The sequence below is a fragment of the Podarcis liolepis genome (assembly GCF_965112155.1).
Source record: "Podarcis liolepis genome assembly, chromosome: 13".
Lineage (NCBI taxonomy): Eukaryota > Metazoa > Chordata > Lepidosauria > Squamata > Lacertidae > Podarcis > Podarcis liolepis.
In genome coordinates, this window is record NC_139573.1 from 38,177,690 (window position 1) to 38,201,867 (window position 24,178).

The window sequence follows — 24,178 nt, forward strand, 5'->3', positions numbered from 1 at the left end:
CAACTAAGGCCTGAGGACTAGGCAAAGGAGTAAAAAGGAGGTCAGAACCTTTTCTTTTTCAAACACTGACAATGTGTACTATTTTAATGGCAATGCCCATCAACTTTGGGGGTCCCCGGCCCCCTCAAATATTTTATTGGTGGGCAAAGACCCCCTTGGCTCCTAAGAGTTGGCTCCTGTGGTGTGATGTCACACAGGAAAAACGTGCCCTTTTGAAAAACAGGGCTTGGAATTGGGTAGGGGGAGCGAGCAGGTAGGTGAGGAGTTGTGTGGGGCAAGAGGTGTTCTGGGAACAAGAAGGAGGAAATAGGTAGAACTTGGTGAGGGGTGTGTGTGTGTGAAGGCCATCTTGGCACAGGGGCAGGGATATGGGGTTCACGGTGCCTTGGGTATCCAGTGCTGCGTTGCTGGGGAAACAAGCCCCTCTTGAGATCTAATGCTCTCCAAAGGAGACTCGGGCGTGAATAGGTGTTAAGAAGCCATTTTTCTTAAAGACATGACCGTCTCCAACACGTCTCGATTCCCAATGGAAACATGACTCTGGAATCTGGCTACCGCTTGGCACAGATGGGGGTGGTGACTCCATTTGTTTATTTGTTTCAAAAGGCGAAGGCGATGTGGGCCCTTATCCCCAAAGACCTGTGGCTAAGGCCTCCCAGGGTCGCCCGATGCCCCAGCAAAGCCTGTTATGATATCTCCTGCCCGCCATATTCCGCTGCGTCTTGCTGCTGCGGTCGTATTTTGCAGACACACCCTGTGTCTATCCTGACAAAGCGCCAGGCAGCAGTCTTCTTGGAATCCATACTGAAGGCCCTCACATAGGTCTGGGTCGTCTGGCACTCAGAGATCCAGTAGTTTCGATCCACCCCGCGGCAGCCGCCCGCAGTTCCCCTTCTGGGTGTGCACTTGGTCTCGAAAAAGTACTGCCTCAGCCGGCCGTGAGGCGTCTGAAACTCAGAGAGCAGCGTCACATTCCTGCCACGGATGTCCACAGCTGTATGTTTGTCTGCCACCCAAGTGCTCGTGCTGTCACACACAGCCAACATCGCCTCAGCAGTGTCCGACAAAGGTTGGGTGGTCGGCTCACTTCTAGAAAGAGCAACACGGGGAGACAGGAACTCCTCGTCCCCGACTAGAGGAGCATGAGTGCCGAGGACGTCGGCGGCGTTGGGAAGAGGGGTGGCATGAGAGACGACGCAAAGCCATGCGGTGACCACAGTAATCAGCATGGCTTCCTCTATGATGGGGAACCTGTGCAGGAAGTGGGGAAAGGCAAGCCTGGGAAAATGCGTTCGCCAATAAAACGTCCCATCCACAACACAGGTTGCCAGCACGTGGTTCCCCCCCCCCAAAGGCCACATCAACCTCATGGATTTAGGGCAAATCCTAGCTTCTCTGCCCCCCAATAATTTTCGTAGTTTCGCAAATTTTGGAGCTCCCCTAAACCTGCTGATAACTCTTTAAAAAAAAAATTGAATTACATTTATATCTCACTTTTCCATCAAAGAGCTCAAGGTAATGTATACAGTGGTACCTCGGGTTAAGTACTTAATTCGTTCTGGAGGTCTGTTCTTAACATGAAACTGTTCTTAACCTGAAGCACCACTTTAGCTAATGGGGCCTCCCGCTGCTGCTGCTGCGCCACTGCTGCACGATTTCTGTTCTCATCCTGAAGCAAAGTTCTTAACCTGAGGTAATATTTCTGGGTTAGCAGAGTCTGTAACCTGGAGCGTATGTAACCTGAGGTACCACTGTACATGGTTCTCTTCCTCTCCATCTTAACCAAGGGTGCCAACTTGGGGGATGGGCAGCCCCCTCAAATATTTTATGGGTGGGGAGGGAGACAAAGATATATTGGCCCCTAGGAATTGGCTCCTAGGCTCTCAACAAGCCCGTGAGGTAGTTTAGGCTGAGAGATCGTGACTGTCCCAAGGTCACCCATGGAACTTGATGGCTGAGCAGCGATTTGAAGCCCAGTCTCCCAGGCCTAATCCAGCACTCCAGCAGTACTTCCTCCTGAACTTCACAAATAGAGGGAATGACAGGGCAGATTGTGTCCATCCCTCCACCTGTTATAAAAGTGATTTCCCCAACTTTTCTGCCAGACCCAGGGCCCAATTGTTAACAACAGCAACCTGCACCGCGGGAAATTTTCTTCTTAATTTTGTAATTTTGTTTTACCTTTACCTACTGGGATCTGTTCTCTCCTCTGCTTCTTGATTCACTCTTCTTTCCTCTCCCTTTCTTGCTCTATCACTCTCTCTCCCCTTTCTGTTCTGATGACATTCGCAGTGCTGCCGTTGCAGACCACTGTAAGTCAACAGAGCTCTCTCTTTTTTTTGGCTACAGCAAACAAGAGGTCAAAGTACGGTACCCGGATATGGTGTCTTTTAGGACTTTGGCCAACTAGAATCTGCTGAAGAGAACATTTGGGTAGTTTCACGAATTCCACAGGGCCAGGGGCCTGAAGTTATTTGGCTGCACTAAACTAGAATCTGACAGAACTTATTAGATATATACAGTCATCCCTTGGTTTTCGAACAGCTTAGTTCTCTAACGTTTTGGCTCCCAAACGCCGCAAACCCGGAAGTGACTGTTCCAGTTTGCAAACTATTTTTGGAAGCTGAAAGTCCGACGGGGCTTCCGCGGCTTCCGATTGGCTGCTGGAGTTTCCTGCAGCCAATCAGAAGCCACGCTTTGGTTTCCGAACGTTTTGGAAGTCGAACGGACTCTGTTTGACTTCCAAGGTACGACTGTATAGAGGCACTTGCCTCTGTCCAATCACAGCTCGGGCATTTCATGGAGATTACAGCTGGGGAGGGTGGCAAGTACTGCAGGCACGCGTGTGGTGCCCACAGTGGTTTCTCTGGTTTGCTAATGTGCCCACAGGTCTAAAACAGTTGGAGACCATTGCCCAAAGGCAGCCCAACTCTTCATAAGGACTTGCAACTCCACATCAAGCCATCAGGTGGCGCTCAGGGCCAAAGGACACTTTCCCCTTCCAAAGCTACAGCAGGTGAGGACTATAGCATGGGTAGGCAAACTAAGGCCTGGGGGCCGGATCCGGCTCAATTGCCTTCTAAATCCAGCCCACGAACGGTTAGGGAATCAGCATGTTTTTACATGAGTAGAATGTGTCCTTTTATTTAAAATGCATCTCTGGGTTCTTTCTGGGGCATAGGAATTTGTTCATTTTTTTTCCTTTTTTCCAAAATATAGCCCTGCCCCCCACAAGGTCTGAGGGACAGTGGACCGGCCCCCTGCTGAAGAAGTTTACTGACCCCTGGATGATAGTGTGGATGTGCAAAACACAGCATGTGGACACCACACATTTAAAGGCTCCCCACCTGAAAAGAATACCAGGAACTGTACAGTGGCACCTCGGGTTACATACGCTTCAGGTTACAGACTCTGCTAACCCAGAAATATTATCTCGGGTTAAGAACTTTGCTTCAGGATGAGAACAGAAATCACGCAGTGGTGGCGCGGCAGCAGCAGGAGGCCCCATTGGCTAAAGTGGTACCTCAGGACAGTTTCAGGTTAAGAATGGACCTCCAGAACGAATTAAGTACTTAACCCGAGGTACCACTGTACTAGGGACGCAGGTGGCGCTGTGGGTAAAACCTCAGTGCCTAGGACTTGCCAATCGTATGGTTGGCGGTTCGAATCCCCGCGGCGGGGTGAGCTCCCGTCTTTCGGTCCCAGCTCCTGCCCACCTAGCAGTTCGAAAGCACCCCTAAGTGCAAGTAGATCAATAGGTACCGCTTTATAGCGGGAAGGTAAACGGCATTTCCGTGTGCTGCACTGGTGCTGGCTCGCCAGAGCAGCTTTGTCATGCTGGCCACATGACCTGGAAGTGTCTGCGGACAGGGCTGGCCCCCGGCCTCTTAAATGAGATGGGCGCACAACCCTAGAGTCGGACACGACTGGCCCGTACGGGCAGGGGTACCTTTACCTTACCACTGTACTTGGTTAAAGGTGCTGGGAATTGTAGCTCTGCATGGAGCAAACTACAGTTACCAGGATTCTTTTGGGGCTGTGCAAAAGGTGCCTTTAGATGTTTGTTGTATATGCAGCCTGAGAGAGCTACTAGGAAGGCTTGGGCTGTCAGGGAGGTGCTGGCTGCCACCCACATTTCTTTCCCATGAGTCTTGCTTTCTGCACGCTCCTTCCCCCCACCCAGGAGCCCGCCCCCGCCCCCCCCAGCCAAAAGGAAGACATTCAGGACACAGGAAATCCAAGCAGCAGGCAGACATGTCTTTTTGTTTTTTAATCCTCCCCACCCACCTCCACACACAGACATCTCACACACTTTCCTAGAAATCATCCCCCCCCCCTCCAGAGTAATGAACGCAAATAAGTTAATAATTAAGACGACAGGATCAGGTCAGACACAGGCTGTAGCTGGAGGGAAGGGAGGTAATAAATATGAAGAGAGGAAAGAGAATGAGGGAAGGGAGATTCCAGAAGGAAACTTACACCTAGCAATCCCCCCCTCCCCTGAAAAAGTATGTTCCAAAAGAACCCTACGGATCTCTCAGACGCTTATCCCAGGCTCCTCAATTAATATATCAGTCGTGATGGACTTCAGATTCAATGGATCTCCCACTCCAATCGGCCGCTGAAAGGGAAAGTGGGGCGCATGCAAAGTGGCAGATTCGGCACCTGCATCGAGGCTGCGTGCGTCTGGTATCCACAAAGAAGCGATAAGGCCTGGCAGGGGTGGTTGGTGCCTATGTGTGTACAGACAACACGCCCTAAAACATTCCCTAGGATCCACCTGCCGTGCACACGCAGGGAATCTTTGGCAAACGCGCCGAGATGGAACAGGTTCCCCGAGGGTAGGCAGTCGAAAAGCCCTGATCTCGCAGACTGCGCTGAGGGAAGGACTCTGGAGTCTGCTGTGCGCCGCAAGGGTACAATGGCAGCATTGGTGTGTGTGTGAGAGAGGCAGCCAAAGGCAGGTTGTAGTGACTCTAAAGCAGCACCCACAAGACCCCAGTGTCCTGACACATGTGGCAGGTATGAAGTTTTGACCACTAGGGGCCCCATCATGGCCCCTCCAGTCCACAAGGTCTGCCTGGCTGCATCTCAATAATGCTTAAAGTTTGCTTCTCCACTGTAGAAGTGCAGCAACAACGTCTCTCCCGTCTAGCAAATGGCCACGTTTGCGACGATGAACCTTGTTGACAGGGACTTTGCGGGGCAATAAGCAGAGCCAGACAAGGCAGCCTGGGGCCTGACAATCAGCCAGGACCACACACCTTTCTTCTTGTCCAATGGGAACCATGCACATTTCCCTTGGCCAAAGGGCGGCCATCTTGGGCCTAGTGGTCCCATTGCTCCATCTCCATCTCTTCAGTAGCCAAAGTGACAAAGGTAGATTACCAGTCGCCTGTCTCCCTACGTCCGACCAGTACGAGTGAGCAGGGTGCAGACACACGCGGTGTCGATTCGGATCCAGCGCCAGGTCACAATCTTGTCGGAATCCATAGTGAGGGCCCTCACGTACGACTGCTTGGCCTTGCACTCAGAGATCCAGTGTCGGCGGTCCACACCCCGGCAGCCACTCGCCGTGCCCCCAGCCGGGTTACACTTGGTCTCGAAGAAATATTGCTTCAGCGGACCGGTCAGCGTCTGGACCTCAGAAAGCACCGTCACGGTTTTGGCGCGGATGTCGACGGCTGTCCGCTTGTTGGTCACCCAGACGTTGACGCTGTCGCACACCGACATTTCTCCCCGGCGGAGGGATCCGTCCAACGACCGCTTGGACCTGAGAGTCCTGTTTGCGGCCTGCGCCGGCTGGGCGCTGGAGTCCTCCATGAGGAAAAGCAAGGGCGGCTCTGCCGGTTCGCTGTTGGAAAGAGTGACACGCGGAGAAAAGAGGTCCCAGTCCCTCAGGGGGGTCTCGGCCCAGAGGACATCGGTGGCGTTGGACTGGGTACTGGCGCTGGGAAGGGGGGCAGCACGGATGACACAGAGCAGTGGCGTGACCATGGCATGGAACAGAACAAGCATCACTCTCTGCGCGGCGGGGACCTGGGAAGACAGGGAGAGAAATGAGTCTCCAGAAATGCTGCATGCCTGCCGACAAAGGGCTCGAGAAAATGAGACAGATCTATGGATCCCCGTCATTATTTTCACTATTTTTCATAGATAATTTTATTACAGTGGTGCCTCGCAAGATGAAAAGAATCCGTTCTGTGATTCTCTTCATCTAGCGGTTTTTTCGTCTTGCGAAGCAAGCCCATTGACGGATTAGCGCTATTAGCGGCTTTTAGCGACTTATCTGCTGATCGGATCAGCTGATAAGCGGCTTAGCGGCTTAGAAAAGGGGGGGAGGGGAAAAAACCCGCAGGAACTCGCAAGGCATTGTCGTCTTGCGAAGCAAGCCCATAGGAAATTCGTTTTGCGAAGCACCTCCAAAACGGAAAACCCTTTCGTCTAGCGGGTTTTCCGTCTTGTGAGGCATTTGTCTTGCGGGGCACCACTGTATTTATTTATTTTTCTCATGTTCTCTTTCTTTTGATTTCTCCTTTCCTTCTCTTTTCTTCCTTCTGACTTTGTTCTCTTCTAGACTAAGTAGCTGTTTTATCTCAGTAGTATATTATAAAAAAGATACTTTGTAATGGGTATATATTTATGTATATCTTTGAATAAGTATCTTTTCTTTCTTTTTTTAAAAAAGATCAGTTTATTACCTATTGCAAGGCACTTAGAGAGATCTTAATACAGTCGTACCTCAGGTTACAGACGCTTCAGGTTGCGTTTTTTCGGGTTACGGACGCGCCGAAACCCGGAAGTACCGGAATGGGTTATTTCCGGGTTTTGAAATCACACTTTGTGCATGCGCGGAAGCACCGAATCGCAACCTGCGTGTGTGCAGACACGGCGCTGCGGGTTGCAAACGCTGCCGGTTGCGAACGTGCCTCCCGCATGGATCACATAAATAACCTGAGCATCCACTATACAATCAAGCTGTATAACGATTGTGTTACACAAAAGATAAATAATAAACCTCTTTAAAAATATTGCTGCAGCAACAGGTACAAATGACACCAGCAGAGTGAAACAGTACAAACAGGCAGTGAAAATGGCAAATTAAAAATACTGGCAGAATTTGCCTTTAGGTTAGCTCAAAACAGGGTCAGAAGTATTTTGGCACCACAAAGCAACAATTGGACAGGGCACAGAGCTATTTGATGGGGTTTATGGTACAGTTGCCATATTTCAAACAGTTGCTAAGCTTCTTTTGGCAAAGTTGTTGACCTACTGAATTCAATAGAATAACAAAATCATAGAGATAGATGAGAACCTCAAGGGCTGGGGCGATGCAGGAATTTCAACATGTGGTCCCCCATCCAATTTGAAACCATAGCAGACCCTGCTTAACTTTGCAAATGTACTTGCAGTGTTATTCCTGCATCACAACAGGACTTCCTTCTGGGCAGACATGGTTAGAAACTGCACTGCCAGAAGCCTATTTGGGCAGCGAGAGACATATACCGTACTTTTCCATGTATAACCCACCCCCATGTTTAAGACACCCCCTATTTTTGGGGACTCAAAATTAAGAAAATGAGGGGATGTTGCCAAGAGTTGTTGAGCTTTTGTGGGGGAGGACTGCCCAATTTTTGAGCTTTTTTTTGGGGGGGTGGCATAAAGTTGTTAAGCCTTTTTTCAGAGATTGCCGAAAATCGCTCACCCATCTGCCTGACGCTGAAAGCCACAAATTGCCCGCCCTATTGCCACAGCGGCAACCAATCAACCCCAGCCTTTGCCGCAACATGCCCAATAGCTGCTGACGATCTCTGGCTCGTAGCAGGAACCAATCCCACGTCCCACCCTATGCACTATCCATGTATAAAAGGTAAAGGGACCTCTGACCGTTGGTCCAGTCGTGGCCAACTCTGGGGTTGCGGCGCTCATCTCGCTTTATTGGCCGAGGGAGCCGGTGTACAGCTTCCAGGTCATGTGGCCAGCATGACTAAGCCGCTTCTGGCGAACCAGAGCAGCGCACGGAAAAGCCGTTTACCTTCCCGCCAGAGTGGTATCTATTTATCTACTTGCACTTTGACATGCTTTCGAACTGCTAGGGTGGCAGGAGCAGGGGCCGAGCAACGGGAGCTCACCCCATCGCGGGGATTTGAACCACCAACCTTCTGATCAGCAAGTCGTAGGCTCTGTGGTTTAACCCACAGCGCCACCTGCGTCCCTTATCCATGTATAAGGCGACCCCAATTTTTAGATGTAACTTTTTAAGAAAAAAACCTCGTCTTATACATGGAAAAGTACGGTAAATTCAATTGATGGTGATGGGAGTAGATGGGGTGACGGGACAGTTACCTGTGGGTTCAATGCTTTCTTCAATCACAGCCAAGCAGATTCCAGGTTTTAATCATGACCTTCCAGGCTGGCGTCCTGCTGTGTTGCTCCCTGATGTAAGCCAGTCTGGGAAGGAAGGGATCCTTTTGTTTCTGCAGCAGGAGATGCTTTCTGCTGCCCTGTCCCTTAATGGGTGCTGGTGCTTCCTCACAGCTCACGTGCCCAGAAGTCTAGGCTCCTTGGGACGTCTGCAGATCTCACGCTGCATCTTTGCTTCTCCACGGGATGAGCAAGAAGAAGGGACCTTTCTCACGGAAGCAAGTGTTTCGTCTCTGTCTCAGAGGACAGGAAGATGCTCTGGGGTGTCATTCACTTGAGGGCTTGATGCTACTCACAGCATCTGGCAGAGGAGACAAAAAAACAAACTCTTCAATGGACAAGATCAGAGTAGGCAACCTAAGGCCCACGGGCCACAAACAGCCCACAGGGGTTGTTTAACCGGTCTACAAGCTGCCCCCAAACTGAGCCGCCTGCTCAGCGAGTCCCCGTGCGCTGTGCTAAACTGGCGCAGCACGGTGCAGGGACTCGCTTCTGCGGCACCAGAAATCGCGTCTATGGAAATGCAAAAGCTGGAAATCACGTCTATGGAGACGCAAAAGCTGGAAATCACGGGTGGGTGTGCTCACACACATGTGCAATCTGGCCCACGAAGGGATCTCTGCTTGAGTGAACTGGCCCAGGCAAGGTTAACCTTGCCGACCCCTGGACAAGATTGAGGAGTCCCAGGTTTCCTTGCAAAAATCCTCAGGGGGTTTAGTACCTTCACCTTTGCATAAAATCCCCTCTGTGACATATTCCAACCTTCCGTTGTTTCAGTTGGCTGTGTACACACCATAAACACGAACTCAAGACGATACATGCTAAGAGGAAGGCATGTTTGGCAAATCCTCACCGTGATCAACTCCTGCCCGGAAATCTATGTCCCCACTGTGGACGGAGGTATGGATCCAGAATTGGCCTCCACAGTCACTTATGGACTCATTGTTAAAACCATATTCATGGAAGACAATCTAATTCGACTACAAGTGATTGCCAAAGAAGAAGAGGGAGGCATACCATACATTTAACATGCTTTACCCCCCCCCCCCAAGAATCCTGCGAACTGTTAATTTAGTTCCACAGGGACGCAGGTGGCACTGTGGGTTAAACCACAGAGCCTAGGACTTGCCAATCAGAAGGTTGGCAGTTCGAATCCCCACAATGGGGTGAGCTCCCGTTGCTCAGTCCCTGCTCCTGCCAACCTAGCAGTTCGAAAGCACATCAAAGTGCAAGTAGATAAATAGGTACCGCTCCGGCAGGAAGGTAAACAGCATTTTACCGGCTTAGTCATGCTGGCCACATGACCCGGAAGCTGTACGCCGGCTCCCTCGGCCAATAAAGCGAGATGAGCGCCGCAACCCCAGAGTCGGCCACGACTAACCTAATGGTCAGGGGTCCCTTTACCTTTACCTTTTAAAGTGATGAAAGCTCCTAAATTATTGGCTTGTGAGAGCCATGCGGTCTGAAGTGGAGCAAGCAGTTCAGACCTCACACGTTGATTATCTAGTCCCTCCCAAGGTGAGCTAAGCCTGGCAGGACAGCTTACTCTATGGCAGAGCTTTCCAAACTGTGCATCACGACACATTAATGCTCTGGCTGCAGTGTGCAGGTGTGTCATGCAAAGGCTCCCTGCGCTCCTCCCGGGGCTGGAAAAGGGTTAGTTTAACCTCTGGTTTGCTAGTGTCACGAAATGATGCATACCTAAAAAATGTGTCACCAGCATGAAAAGTCTGGAAAACTCTGCTCTATGGTCTTAACCCTTTCATGCATCAAATAGAATTAAGCATGTTTGAGGCTGGTTATCCCAGTTACCTCAGGGAGGGTGTGGCTGGCTGACAGGAATACTGAACAGCAGAACTACTAGGAGGTAAGGATACACTGCAACAGGTGCTCAGTGTTTTCAGAGAACCTTGCGATGTCTCTTGCCTTTTTACCGAATCCAGAAGGTTCTGGATCTCTGTCCCATGGCTAAAGCTCACTCGATCTTTCTCCTCCCCAAGAACTCAGGATGGAGACATGGTTCTACATAACACCTGCTCTGGATCCCACCCAGTTTGCAAAGAACATAAGAATGCAAGTGCCCTTCCCAGCTCTTGTTCCTAATCCATCAGCAGCCAACATGGTGCCATGCAGATGTTCTGGACTACAGCTGCCAATCATCCTGTATAATTGGCCATGCTGCCTGAAGCCAAAACATCTGGAGTGCAGCACGTTGGCTACCTCTGCTGTAATCCACATGATAACATCAAGAACAATTTTATTTTTTAATGTTCCAAGGGCGCTGGAAGACACCCAAGAGATCATGCAGGACACACCCCTCATTTATGACGATTTAATTAATTTATATACCACTTATAATTGCCAAAGTGGCTACTCAGCAGTTTACAAGTATAAAACCAATTACGAAAAGAACATAAACGTGCGTAATTGAAAGACACAATAAAACAATCCTGCCAAAACATTAAAATAAACATCCGCAATTAAAATGTGTGAGGAAACCAGTCCATTAAAGCAGTTAAAACAGGAGGTTCGGGTTAGGAGATCAGGGAAATGCTTGTTTAAACAGGTCTGTTGTCAAGAGCTGGCAGGTTGCCAATATCGATGGGGGTCTCTTGTATTTCGGCAGGGAGAGCAACTCACAAGGCTGGTGCCACGAGTGATATATCCTGCCTCTGTGTTACCACAAGCTGATAATCGCCAGACCATTGCAAAACTATCTGGGTTACGTTTGTTGATCATAATCCCCCTACCAGACAATGGAATGGAGCACCACAATATGCCATACAGTAGAAGGTAAAGAAGGGACATGGGTGGCGCTGTGGTCTAAACCACTGAGCCTCTTGGGCTTGCCAATCAGAAGGTTGGCGGTTCAAATCCCTGTGATGGGGTGAGCTCCCGTTGCTCTGTCCCAGCTCCTACCAACCTAACAGTTCGAAAGCACACTAGTGCAAGTAGATAAATAGGTACCACTCTGGCGGGAAAGTAAACAGCGTTTCCGTGCGCTCTGGTACTTGTCACGGTCCTCTGTCAGCCAGTAGCGTTTACCTTTATACTGAGGAAGCAGTGCTCTAGAAACTCAGATATATAAGCTAGGTGCTAAGTGGCTCCTTAAACCAGGGTTACAGTCACCAAAACGGAAGGTCTGGTTGCCATTTTGGGGAAAGATGGCTCTAAAGTCTTATGGACTGACTGATTGATTCTCAGTGAAACATCTGGCTAGTTCAGATGACGACCTTGAGCTAGGTTAAGAGCTCTGAGAACTTCAAAGAAGAAAAGTCGCTTGATCCAGGAACAGCCCACATATATATTTGGCTATTATTAATGGCGACTGCTCCTGCTCAGGCTGCACAGAAAAAGCATTTTGGTTCCTGAAATTCATTCTGATCATGCAGATAAAATATAACGGGCAGAATTCTACAGGATGTGGTGTCAGTGGGTAAAAACAGTCCTGATCCAATGATCCCCAGGCATGCACCTCCAGATGGTAGACGTGTCAGGCACCATCCTGGCACCCAGCCATCTTCACTTGGTCCCAGGTTGTCGATAGGTAAAGGTAAAGGGACCCCTGACCATTAGGTCCAGTCGTGGCCGACTCTGGGGTTGCGGTGCTCATCTCGCTTTATTGGCCTAGGGAGCCAGCGTACAGCTTCCGGGTCATGTGGCCAGCATGACTAAGCTGCTTCTGGCGAACCAGAGCAGCGCACGGAAACGCCGTTTACCTTCCCGCCGGATCGGTACCTATTTATCTACTTGCACTTTGACATGCTTTCGAACTGCTAGGTTGGTAGGAGCAGGGACCGAGCAACGGGAGCTCACCCCGTCGTGGGGATTTGAACTGCTGACCTTCTGATCGGCAAGTCCAAGGCTCTGTGGTTTAACCCACAGCGCCACCCGCATCCCTCAAGTTGTCGATAGCCAGGTGCAAAATGCGCCTGGCGCCTGGCTAATTCCAAACACTGGGTAGAAGCTACACCAAAATGTTGCTCTGTACGCTTGCTCTCAAACAGGAGTGTCATCCTTCCAAGGTCTGAGCAAATCAACCATACATACTCTCCTTAGGATACTGCTAGAAAGGGCAAGATATGTCTCTGAATTCCTCTTATCGTATTGACCATGCCTCTGACCTACTGGCTGCAACTCCCAGGCCCTCTTACTAAAGTAACTTTCCTTTCCTCCATCATTCTGCCCGGACACTGAGGTCCAGCGCCGAGGGCCTTCTGGCGGTTCCCTCGCTGCGAGAAGCCAAGTTACAGGGAACCAGGCAGAGGGCCTTCTCGGTAGTGGCACCCGCCCTGTGGAGCGCCCTCCCACCAGATGTCAAAGAGAAAAACAACTACCAAACTTTTAGAAGACATCTGAAGGCAGCCCTGTTTAGGGAAACTTTTATGTTTAATAGATTATTGTATTTTAGTGTTTTGTTGGAAGCCGCCCAGAGTGGCTGAGGAAACCCAGCCAGATGGGCGGGGTATAAATAATAATAATAAATAATAATAATAATAATAATAATAATAATAATAATAATAATTTAACCCTAGGGGAAAGTGTTTCCTTTTGCTTCCTTTATTTTTATGGTGTTCCAAATTTGTTTCTGTACTTCTTCAGACTTGAGGGTTCTCGCACCTTGCTTCTTAGTAGCCCTGTTTTGGGAACAACACCAAGGACTGGGGAAAGGACTCTGGAAGCCAGTGTTCTCTGGCTTAGAGCAGGGCGAGCCTTGGGCTCATGGATTCCCTGGCAGGGGAGTGGTGCCAAGTGGCTAAGCAGACAACAACTGGTAAATCCAATTCCAGGGTCCCTTTCAAAAAGCATGTCTCTTGAACTGAAATTCAAGAGAACTGAAATTCATTTCCACCTCCTGGAATTGAAATGCTGTGATGCTGAGCTGGCCCTGAAGTCTAAGCTCACGCCACAAGCAACCCACTTCTTCCCAAAGACTGGCTCAGTGGTAGAGCCTCTGCTTTGCATGCAGAAGGTTGCAGGTTCGATCCCAGGCGTCTCTGGTGTAAGGATGTGAGAGAAAAAAGTAAAGGGAAACGTAAAGGACCCCTGGACGGTTAAGTCCAGTCAAAGGCGACTATGGGGTTGCAGCGCTCATCTCGCTTTCAGGCCGAGGGAGCCAGCGTTTGTCATGTGGCCAGCATGACTAAAGCGCTTCTGGCGCAAAGGAACACCGTGGTGGAAGCCAGAGTGCATGGAAACGCCAATTACCTTCCCACCGCAGTGGTACCTATTTATCTACTTGCACTGGCGTGCTTTCAAATTGCTAGGTTGGCAGGAGCTGGGACTGAGCAATGGGAGCTCACCCTGTCGAGGGGATTCGAACTGCTGACCTTCTGATCAGCAAGTCCAAAAGGCTCAGTGGTTTAGACCGAGGGAACCGCTGTCTGGAACCCCTGGAGAACTGCAGCCAGACCAATGGTCTGATTCCGTCTTAAGCCACTTCCCGGGTGGAGATAGAGGCTTACGAAACACCTTTTTAACTCAAACGCTCTCCGCCGCCCCATCCCACCCCAGGGGCAGCTGGGAAACATCAGGTGACGCCTGCGAATCCTGCAGCTGCTGCCGGGAGCCAGGGGAATGGGATCCAGATGTAGCAACATCTGGGGAGGACAGCCACGTGGGGGATGGGGTTGGGAGGGTAGCTAATCCCTCTCGCCTTTGAAACTGACACTGATGGAGCTCTAACTCCCCACCCCCACCCGCTCTCCCTTTCTCCCCCCCCCACCCCCACCCCCTGCCATCCTTCAGCAGCCAATCTTGGCTGAGCTGAATCTATATCCCTTTACCTTCCTCACCCCTGCCATTCATCCTGGAGGGGACACAGGAGAGTGGGGTGGAGTGGGGGGGGGGAGGGATAGGGACTAGGAGGCGATTGGGGAATAAGCCGTCTCTTTGCCTGTGAAGGACTGGGAGCGATTGCATGGAAGGGGGTTACGGGGATCAGGCTGTGTGTGACACAAACAAGACAGACTGCACCGGCATCTCCCGAACTCCCACATCCAGAGAAAGGCATGGGCAGACTAAGGGGAGCCAGAAAGGAATTGGGACGGAGTTAGGGCCCTGTAAAGTGGCAATTTGTCCATTAGGACAGATGGGACAATGATGACCCACAATCTCAGCCAGCGCCCAACTGACTGGCCTCCTTACATCCTGTCCATGGGGCGGCACCAGCTGCCACCTTCTTCCTCCTCAGCCTTAGTGTTGCCATTATAGAGCTCAGCCTGGATAGCTCAGTTGGTTAGAGCACAGTGTTGATAATGCCAAGCTTGCAGGTTCGATCCCTGTAGGGGAGATCTGCCATATTCCCGCATTGCAGAGGGTTGAACTAGATCGTGGGTAGGCAAACTAAGGCCCGGGGGCCGGATCTGGCCCAATTGCCTTCTAAATCTGGTCTGTGGATGGTCTGGGAATCAGTGTGTTTTTACATCAGTAGAATGTATCCTTTTATTAAAAATGCATCTCTGGGTTATTTGTGGGGCATAGGAATTAATTCATTTTTTCCCTTCAAAATATAGTCCGGCCCCCCACAAGGTCTGAGGGACAGTGGACCGGCCCCCTGCTGAAAAGCTTTGCTGACCCCTGGACTACTGTAGATGATCCTCAGGGTCCCTTCCAACTCTACAATTCTATGATCTATAAACTCAGCAAGGGGGGAGAGGATGGGGGCAAATCTGTGATGGGCTGGCTCGACTCTGGTGCCACTCTGGTCCTCCATCTTTTGCACACACACCCCGATCACAAAGGGCTATGGAAACGGGTACAGAGGAGAGCAACCAAAATGATCAAATGTGTGGAAACCAAGCCTTAAGCTTGAGGGAGATGGATATGTTTAGCCTAGAAAAGAGGAGACTGAGAGGAGGAGACATGATAAGTAAAGGTAAAGGGACCCCTGACCATTAGGTTCAGTCATGGCCGACTCTGGGGTTGCGGTGCTCATCTCGCTTTATTGGCTGAGGGAGCCGGCGTACAGTTTCCGGGTCATGTGGCCAGCATGACTAAGCCGCTTCTGGCGAACCAGAGCAGAGCACGGAAAAGCTGTTTACCTTCCCGCCGGAGCGGTACCTATTTATCTAATTGCACTTTGACATGCTTTCGAACTGCTAGGTTGGCAGGAGCAGGGACTGAGCAATGGGAGCTCACCCCATCGCGGGGATTCAAACCTCCGACCTTCTGGTTGACAAGTCCTAGGCTCTGTGGTTTAACCCACAGCGCCACCTGCGATCTTCAAATACCTTAAGAGCTGCCACGTGGAAGATGGAGTAAGCTTGTTTTCTGCTGCTCCAGAGTGCAGGACCCCAACCTATGGCTTCAAGTCACGGAGATCAAGATCAGGAAGAACTTTCTGGTGCTAAGAGCTGTTCTGACAGTGGAACCTCCCTCAGGAGGTTGTGGACTCTCCTCCCTTGGAGGTTTCTAAGCAGAGGTTGGACGGCCATCTGTCATGGATGCCTTAGCTGAGATTCCTGCATTGCAGGGGGCGGGTTGGGCTAGATGACTCTCGGGTCCCTTCCAACCCTATAATTCTACGATTATAGAACTCCTGCTTTCCCTACCAAGGGGAAGGAAGGAAAGAAGGGGCTACAAGCTCAATGGTCTCCAGGAACAAACTGGAATCCAAACAGGTTAGGGCAGAGGGATGGGGGATCGAGCCCCCTTGGGGTGGGGGAGAACGGTGTTGTTTCATGGCTGGGCAGCCTGGGGAAAGGACTCTGGAAGCCAGTGTTCTCTGGCTTAGAGCAGGGCGAGGCTTGGGCTCCTGGCTTCCCTGGCAAGGGAGTGGTGCCTAGTGGCTAAGCAAACAACTCTGAAGAGAGTTAAGCCCGACCCTTGGGCTATTGGCAGAAGCATCTATCTGTTCTCCTCCCCCCCCCCCAGTGCCCAGTGCCCGTGACCTCTCCCCCTCCCGCGCGGAAGAGGGGGGGGCGGGTTGTGGGTGCTGCTGCTGTGCGAAGCTGCAGGCAGTCAGCGCAGGGGAACCAGCCCCTGCTCCAAGGAGGTATGCGTAGCTTAGCACCGGGCAGGCTGCGACCTGCCACCGAGCAGTGCGAGCACCGAGCAGCAAGCAGGAAGCTGCGGCTTTGTGGAGGATGCCCAGAGTTCTGGCCCGCAGCTCCCGCAGAGGGGGCTCCCAGTCTCCCATTCATTATTTCCTCTCCCTCGGTGGGGCGTCTCGGCCTTCTTTTGCCCACACCCAAAGGCAGCAGCAGATCAGCTTCTGCAGCAAGGCAGCCCCAAGCTCTCTGTACAAGACAATCCATTTCCCGCAGCTTGGATTTCCGTGGCAATTGCTGGGTTTTTGGTTTGTTTCCACAATGCCTTTCCCCTTTCTATTTCTAAAATCGAAGCTTCGTCCCCACCTCTGTCACACATGCATGTAGGCTTGCGGAGAAGGAGGAAAAAGGGTGAACAATGAGAAGCGGGTTGTATAGGACCTGCAAGTACCGTATTTTTCACTCTATAAGATGCACCAGACCATAAGATGCACCTAGTTTTTGGAGGAGGAAAGCAAGAAAAAAATATTCTGAATCTCAGAAGCCAGAACAGCAAGAGGGATCGCTGCGCAGCGAAAGCAGCGATCCCTCTTGCTGTTCTGGCTTCTGGGATAGCTGCGCAGCCTGCATTCGCTCCATAAAGACGCACACACATTTCCCCTTACTTTTTAGGAGGGAAAAAGTGAGTCTTATAGAGCAAAAAATACGGCCGTACTCCAGGGGGAGACAAGAAGCAGCATGCAAAGTGCTGAAGCCCTCCTGTATGACTACTGCCCACAACCCAAGCCCTGACTCTGCCGCCCGTGCATGAAGACTAGAAACTTGCATTTGCCAAAGTGAACGCCAGGATTTTGAGGCCTGTGTGGATCCTTGGCGCAGGCACCCAAAGACCTGGTGAAATGCAGACTGCCCGAATTTCAACATTGTTTAAATTAACCCTTTTAACCCAGGAGGCCCAGAATTCTCCACATCCCCACAAACCTCCGCACCGAAGCCGCCTTTCCACCCCATCTCCCCTCCAGGACATTTTACAGCCTTGCCTAGTTGGCAGCTCTGAGCTATAAAGCGCCCGGGAGTGCGAAAACATCGCAGCACCTGCCCCCATTCCTCTCTCCTACTGAAGGCGTTAGCAACACTTGGATGCCTCGCCCTGTCAATCAAGCAGCTCTGAATTCACCCTGAAGTGAAAGCAGATGCCTTGGTGCGATTGCTGCCCCAGGAAACCAAGTCTTGAAGCTGGAGGGAACCGGCGTACTTCAGAACCTGAGGGTGCTCTTGGGACAAAAGGCCGCGGAGAGGAAGGCCTCTCAGCCTTTGGATCGCGTGACTAAAGAATCTCCCAGAGACTTGGGCTAAGAGGAGATCCGATTTGTTCCAGAGAACCCAGGCGTCCTGACATCTTTTTGACCCTCGAAAAGAATTCAGATAGCTTCTACCTACTAAGCCAGTGACTATGGAGAACCATTTTCCCTCCGGAGGGTTGCTTTCCTCTCTCTCTGTGTGTGTGTGTGTGTGTGTGTTTTGTGTGTGTGTGGCAGGTAGGCTACTATTAGGTGAAGCCCTGGCTGGTGACGGGTGGAGCCACAGTTGATGATGAGCACAGACAAAAGTGTTCTGGATTAACTAATCCACAATAAAAACAGCTCAGCTACTCTTCTGGAAAGCCAGTGAAAGTAATTCCTTTCTTCACTTTGATCTGCAACATACACAAACATAGATATATGGCAGAAACCTACTAATCCGTTGTCAGGCAGCTGGGGTGGAGAGCTTCTTTTCCCCAAGCCATACAACAAGGGTTTTGTGTGTGTGTGTGGTTGTTGCTTTTTATTGTCTTGTTTTATCACATAAAATACTGCCTCTTCCAAATGTTCCCAAAGGAGGGAACAGGAAGGAAGGAATTTGGAGAGAAGAATGGAGGCTGCAGGTTGCCTGCCTGGGCTTTAAGGAGGGCTTTCCCCCCCAGCTGGAACTCACTGGAACTCAGTGTTGGCACAACAAGGGAGGCATTCATGTTGAGTTCGGTCACCTCTTTTTCTAGAAAAATAGAGCAGGCCTTAAGCTATGAGGTTGGGCACCCAGGAACCTAAGCCACTAGGCTGGGTAATTCACAGGTGCCAACTCTTAGGAGCTGAGCTCCCTTCACCCCCCCCAAATATTTAAGGGGCAAGCCCCCCCCCCAAGTTGATGGGCATTGCCATTCAAATGCTGTGTGCACCCCACGTCTTGTGATCGATTATGTGGGGCTCCCAATATTTTATTCAAGTTGGCATCCCTGCTACTGTGATCACTCAGAGCAAATTAACCCACAAGCCATTGGGGCTGTGTAGACTTTAACGGGGAAGCAGGTGGCACTGTGGTCTAAACCACAGAGCCTAAGGCTTGCTGATCTGAAGGTTGGCAGTTCGAATCCCCACGACGGGGTGAGCTCCCGTAGCTCGGTCCCAGCTCCTGCCAACCTAGCAATTTGAAAGCATGTCAAAGTGCAAGTAGATAAATAGGTAGCACTCCGGCAGGAAGGTAAACAGCATTTCCGTGCGCTGCTCTGGTTTGCCGGAAGCGGCTTAGTCATGCTGGCCACATGACCCAGAAGCTGTACGCCAGCTCCCTCGGCCAGTAAAGCGAGATGAGCACTGTAACCCCAGAGTCGTCCGCGACTGGACCTAACGGTCAGGAGTCCCTTTACCTAGACTTTTAACAGCTGAAAGCACAACTCGATTGCTTGCTTCCCCCTCCATTTCTATCAAAGCTGCTTTGATGGGAAAACACATCAAAAGGCAGTATTTCGTAAGAAACTGCAGGACAGAAACCGGATAGATACAGAGTGTGGCTAACACCACGTGTACTATTAGGACTGCCACATTTTCCCAGACATTTCAGCAACTTCCACCCGGACACTGTTTCTGACTGCCATATTCCGGCTATGTCCAGGAAATTCCAGAAGTATTGACAGCTCTATGTACTACGCTTCCCAAACCAGTGGTGGGAGGGCACTGGGTGCTGGGTAAACAGGACTGCGTACACAGCCTGGTTCTCTGCTGATGTATCAGGATCCAGCCTTCCATCCCAGCTTGACCTAAACTAGATTGCAACAGCAGCATTGTCCCCTAACACAGATATGGTAACACAAGAACAATAACAAGAAGAATGTATGTTTGGGCTAAATGTGGTGCTGGGGCCTGACATACTGAAGACTAGGCCTTAGTCAGAAAAAAATCATAACGAGTCATAATACTCAGTTCCCACACTGTTGGGACCTACTCCTGGGGACCCCTTTGAGGATAAGGTAATTTTCAGACTATTATTATTATTATTATTATTAATTGAATTTATATACTGCCCTATACCCGGGGGTCTCAGGGAGGTTCACAAAATAAAATCAAGATATAAAACCACAAGATACATAATAAAAATAAAATCAACAACCCAATAGCACCCCCCCACACACAAAAAACACATTTTAAAAGTGCATGGGATGCAAATCAGATCAACCAAATGTCTGGTTAAAAAGGAACGTTTTTGCCTGGCGCCTAAAGGTGTATAATGAAGGTGCCAGGCAAACTTCCCTGGGGAGAGCATTCTATGTGTTTATTCCCTATGAGCATCTATTTTCTCAGGCAACTCGCTGATTCTACTGGCTATTACGATATACAAGAAAATGAGTCTACAAAGCCACAAGTCCTCCTGTGCATCTCTGCATGGGAGAGATGTGCAAACTCTTGTACGACATCTGCTCTAACTCCTGTCCTATTCACAAAAGCTTAGGTCTTGCCTGTGTAACTCTGGGAAACAGGATGGAGGGTAGAGGAAACTTTAGGCTCGAAGGCACAAGATGCAGCCACCTTGCTGAAGCTAAGCAGGGCCAGGCCAGGTCAGTACCTGGATGGGAGACTGCCTGAGAATGCCTGGGATGGAAGAGTAATGCAAAATAACCAAGCCGGCACCTGTAATTCTTGCCTCTGGTCCAAGACTAAATCTTAGTTAAATGGAATAAGAAACCACTACCTTGCTGAAGCTAAGCAGGTCTGGGTCTGGTCTGTGCCGGGATGGGAGACAGCCCGGGACCTACATGTATGTCATGGGATCCGCGATGGGAGAATTGTTAGAAAATAACCAAATAGTGCAATGATATTTGGAGATCAAGGAGCTGACTGGTATGTTCTTCATCATTTCTCTTGCCCACCTTGCTTGGGAGCAGCAGTCCAACAGTATTTGATTGCACCAGGAGCCCGCCTCATCCCAGGTAAGCCCTGGACGGAGATTGCTGAGATCCGAACACGCTGGCCTTTAACCCCTCTCCCAAGGCTAGCAATCTGGGTGGTTCCTTCCTAGTGGGATTTCTGCTTTTCAAAGGTCAATATTCTAATCCACCTTTCCTGGGTTCTGCAACTTTGGGAGAAAAGGGGCGAGTTTGTGTGTGTTTGTGTAAGGGGGTGACCCTGGCTTCCCTGTGCGTTGCATCACCCACTTTTCCAGGGAACCCAGGCGCCCTGCTTTCCATCACCAGCAGGTAATCCAAACCAGGCGGGTGAAGGGGCGAACATGCAAGGGATATTTCCGCCTTTCCGTTCGTTCGTCTTCTCTCCAGCTGGTTTCCATCTAGCCCAACTCGTAGGCAAATATGTGAGCGTGCGTGTGTGTGTGTGTCTGTAAGGTGGCATATTTCCCTTGACCATGAACTTGTCCTCCCCTCCCCCTTTACCTGGCTGGGATGGACGGGCAGCAAAGTGGGGGCCACAAAGCCCTGAAGGGCTTCAGAGGTGCCCGGACTCCTGGGTTCTTTCTGAGGGGAGTGAGGTCTAATGTTGGGTGGGTTGTGTGTGAGAGAGAGGGGGAGAGTTAAGGCAATCCTGGATGCCTGGGTCCTCTGGAGTAACAGTCCATTTAGCTAGCATGCTGGAATCCCGGACGCCTGGGTCCTAGGCAGAAAGGTGCGTGCGTGTTGTGCTGGGAGGGGGGGGGGCTGGAATCTCGGGCGCCTGGGTTCTTTGGGAGGGAAGTCAATTCTAGTGAGGGATTGGGATCTTGCAGCTGGATTCCCCCAGCTTAGGAAGCTGGCTTCCTTACGAGTAACCAAGGCTAGCTCTCTCTTGCCCATTCGCCTCCTTACCTTTACGGCGCCCTCGCTGCGCCCCGGGCCATCGTCCTCCTGCCCCTTGGCATCGGGGGTGAGGGGGGCACCCCTCCTCCTCCTCTCCCAGCCAGACGGGCGCCTTCAGGTTTCCACACGCCCAAGGGGAGCCGCTGACCGTCGGGATCCCATTCCCCGCTTTGCTGTTCAAGCGAGCGCAAAGGCTGCTGGAGACGACTTGGAGATTGGAAGGGGGGGGGGGTGGAGAGAGGGAGAGGGAGGCTCCTCCGCTCCCCAAATGGGGGGAGAAGGGGACGGGACGGCGCGGAGAGCAGGGAAAGACCCAGGTGGAGGAGGACCGGAGGAACTGGTTTGGAGGTGCCGGAGAAGGAAGGAAGGAAGGAAAGAAAGAATGAAAGAAAGAAAAGTGAAGATCGGCAGAAGGAGGGAGCGGGGTGTTGGAATCTAGACGGAGGGGAGACCGTCGAGGCTGCGCTGCGCTCTTCTTCCTGCTTCTGGAGGCTTCCCTCCTCCCTGCAGCTTGCCCGGTCTTGCCCTCCCCGACGCCCGCCTCTCCCGCCGCGCCGCGCTCGCTCTCCGAAAGGGCCCGCCAGGCGCCCGTCGAGGCGCAGACGTGACCTGGCCCCGCGCATGCCCGCCTTCTGAGACGGCGTCTTTCACCGCGGACTAGTCTCCCGCCCAGAGGGTTTCCTCGAACTCCCGGCGCCAGGGCGGGGGGGGGGGAGGAAGTCCGAGAAGAGACCCCCACCCCCCTCGGGGACCCCGTCGAGGCATCTAAGCTAATGCCCTCCTTCATCTTTCGTCGCCACGCCGGGGCTCGGCTTTCCGAGAGAGAGCCCGTGAAATCTACAAGAGGAGGAGGGCGAAGGAAGGAGAGGAAAAAAACCCAGCCTGGGAGAGCGCCGTCGGTTAGAGCACCATGGTGCTGAAAAGGCCAAGGTTGCAGGTTCGATCCCCACGTGGGACCGCTGCAGGTTAAGTTGGGTCCTTTCCGACGCTACAATTCTGTGGTCCAGAAGACGAGCTGAGCCTCGACGACCAGAAAGGGCATTTCCCACAGTGACACCCAAACCCCAGTTTGGGAATGCCAGCACGGTGTTGATAGCAGTTAAGCTTTTGGATTTGGAGCCTGAGGACCGAGGTTCGAATCCCTGCTCAGCCATGGGTTTGGGCCGACCGCTTGCTCTCATCCTGACCTACCTCACAGGGTTGTTGTGAGGACGATATGGGGAGGAGGAGAACCACGTATGCCGCCTCGAGCTCCTTTTGGGGGTGCAAATGTAAATGAATACAGTGAAGCCTGTAATGCTGGTCATTTGCGCCCCCCCCCCCCCCGGGACGGCTGTGGGCAGGATCCCTGCATTGCAGGGGGTTGGACTAGATGACCCTCGGGGTCCCTTCCAACTCTACAATTCTATGGATCGATGATTCCGTGGCTTCGAATATAATGTGCAACCTAGGTAGCGGCTGCTTTCTCGCAACCAAATCTAAGAAAGGAAGGATAAGGAATACGAACTGGTTTATTATGGTGTGGGTTTTTGTGGGCCAGAATTGACTTCATCAGATGTGTGGAGCAATATGTACTCAGTTAGGAAACAGAGTTTGTGCCCATGTGCCCCTGAAATGTACAGGGCACAATCGGTGCCAATTCTGTGTAAAGCTTACATGTTCTGTGCGTACCTTGTATGCATTCAGGCTTCGCATTAGAACTGACGCAGCCTGTGCCTTGTGCATTTCAGGGCCATTTGAGCTCCAGAGTTGACAGTGTTTGCCTCTGTACCCAAATGTGCGCAGCACATAGCTAGGGACACACTTTATGCCAGGGCTGCGTAACCTGTGGCTTTCCAGGCTTTGCCGGACGGCAGCTGCCATCATCTCCGATCATAGGCCATGCTGGCTGGATCTGGGAGTTTGCGGGAGTTTGGCCACAAGTTCCCGCACCCTCATGCTTAATGCATCTGAGGCAGAATGGCCGGCCCTACCGTTGGGGTGAGACAGCCGCCTCAGGCAGCTAGCTGATTTTGGGTGCCTATGAAAGGGCGGCAAATAGTTATTTACAGTGCTATCCTAGGCAGAAACAAGTGTCGCTGAGTTCAATTAGACTTACTTCCAGATGAGCGTGTATAGGTTTGCAGCCTGAATTTATTATTGTTGCATTTGTACTCCCAGGGAGAGGTGTGGTTTCCTACCACAGGGGGTCAACATAACTTGGCCACCCAGGGGTATTATGCAATATTGCTAGGGGACAGTGCAGTGGGGAGGGCAAAATTGGGCGGAGAGATTGCTGCCCTGCCAAGTACAGCAAAATGTCTCTGATCAGTCCTGTTAGAAGGGGCTGTGGTTCTTGAAATTTTATGTCCTGTACTAGCGCTCGCCATTTTTCCAATTTGAAATTCAGTTCTTTACATTTTGCAGCAGTTACCCCTCCCCAAAAGTTTTCATGCCACTCTCTTTTCATAAACACATTTTCGTATGCCGTCTTCATTCCATATATTCATTTCCACGCACACTTTCCTCTCCAGCATATTCATTTTTGTGAACTTTGGCTGGTCGGAGAACTGCCTCACAAATTGCAGACGAGTGCAAATTTTTGAAGGGTGGTGGTGTTTCGGTCTTCCAATTATTTCAGAAAGTGTGAATTGGATCGATTCGGCTTCAAATACAGATGGAATCG

General features: G+C 51.1%; 1 protein-coding gene and 1 long non-coding RNA gene across 3 annotated transcripts; both read right to left on the minus strand.

Annotated features, from left to right (window-relative positions):
* Positions 1-552: 552 nt before the first annotated feature.
* LOC310690833 lies at positions 553-2,511 on the minus strand. 2 transcript variants are annotated; one of them, XR_014518177.1, is made up of 2 exons: positions 2,192-2,511; positions 553-1,251 (listed from the first exon to the last, which is right to left on the minus strand). It is a non-coding gene; the product is annotated as an uncharacterized lncRNA (long non-coding RNA). The 2 variants fall into 2 exon arrangements; XR_014518178.1 differs by having other exon boundaries at positions 2,182-2,511.
* Positions 2,512-4,295: 1,784 nt separating this feature from the next.
* NTF4 (neurotrophin 4) lies at positions 4,296-22,826 on the minus strand. The gene is made up of 3 exons (XM_083470321.1): positions 21,523-22,826; positions 8,347-8,725; positions 4,296-6,039 (listed from the first exon to the last, which is right to left on the minus strand). The coding sequence occupies exon 3, from the start codon at positions 6,016-6,018 to the stop codon at positions 5,404-5,406; it is 615 nt and encodes a 204-aa protein (XP_083326447.1). The 5' UTR covers positions 6,019-6,039; positions 8,347-8,725; positions 21,523-22,826; the 3' UTR covers positions 4,296-5,403.
* Between the last annotated feature and the right edge of the window lie 1,352 nt (positions 22,827-24,178).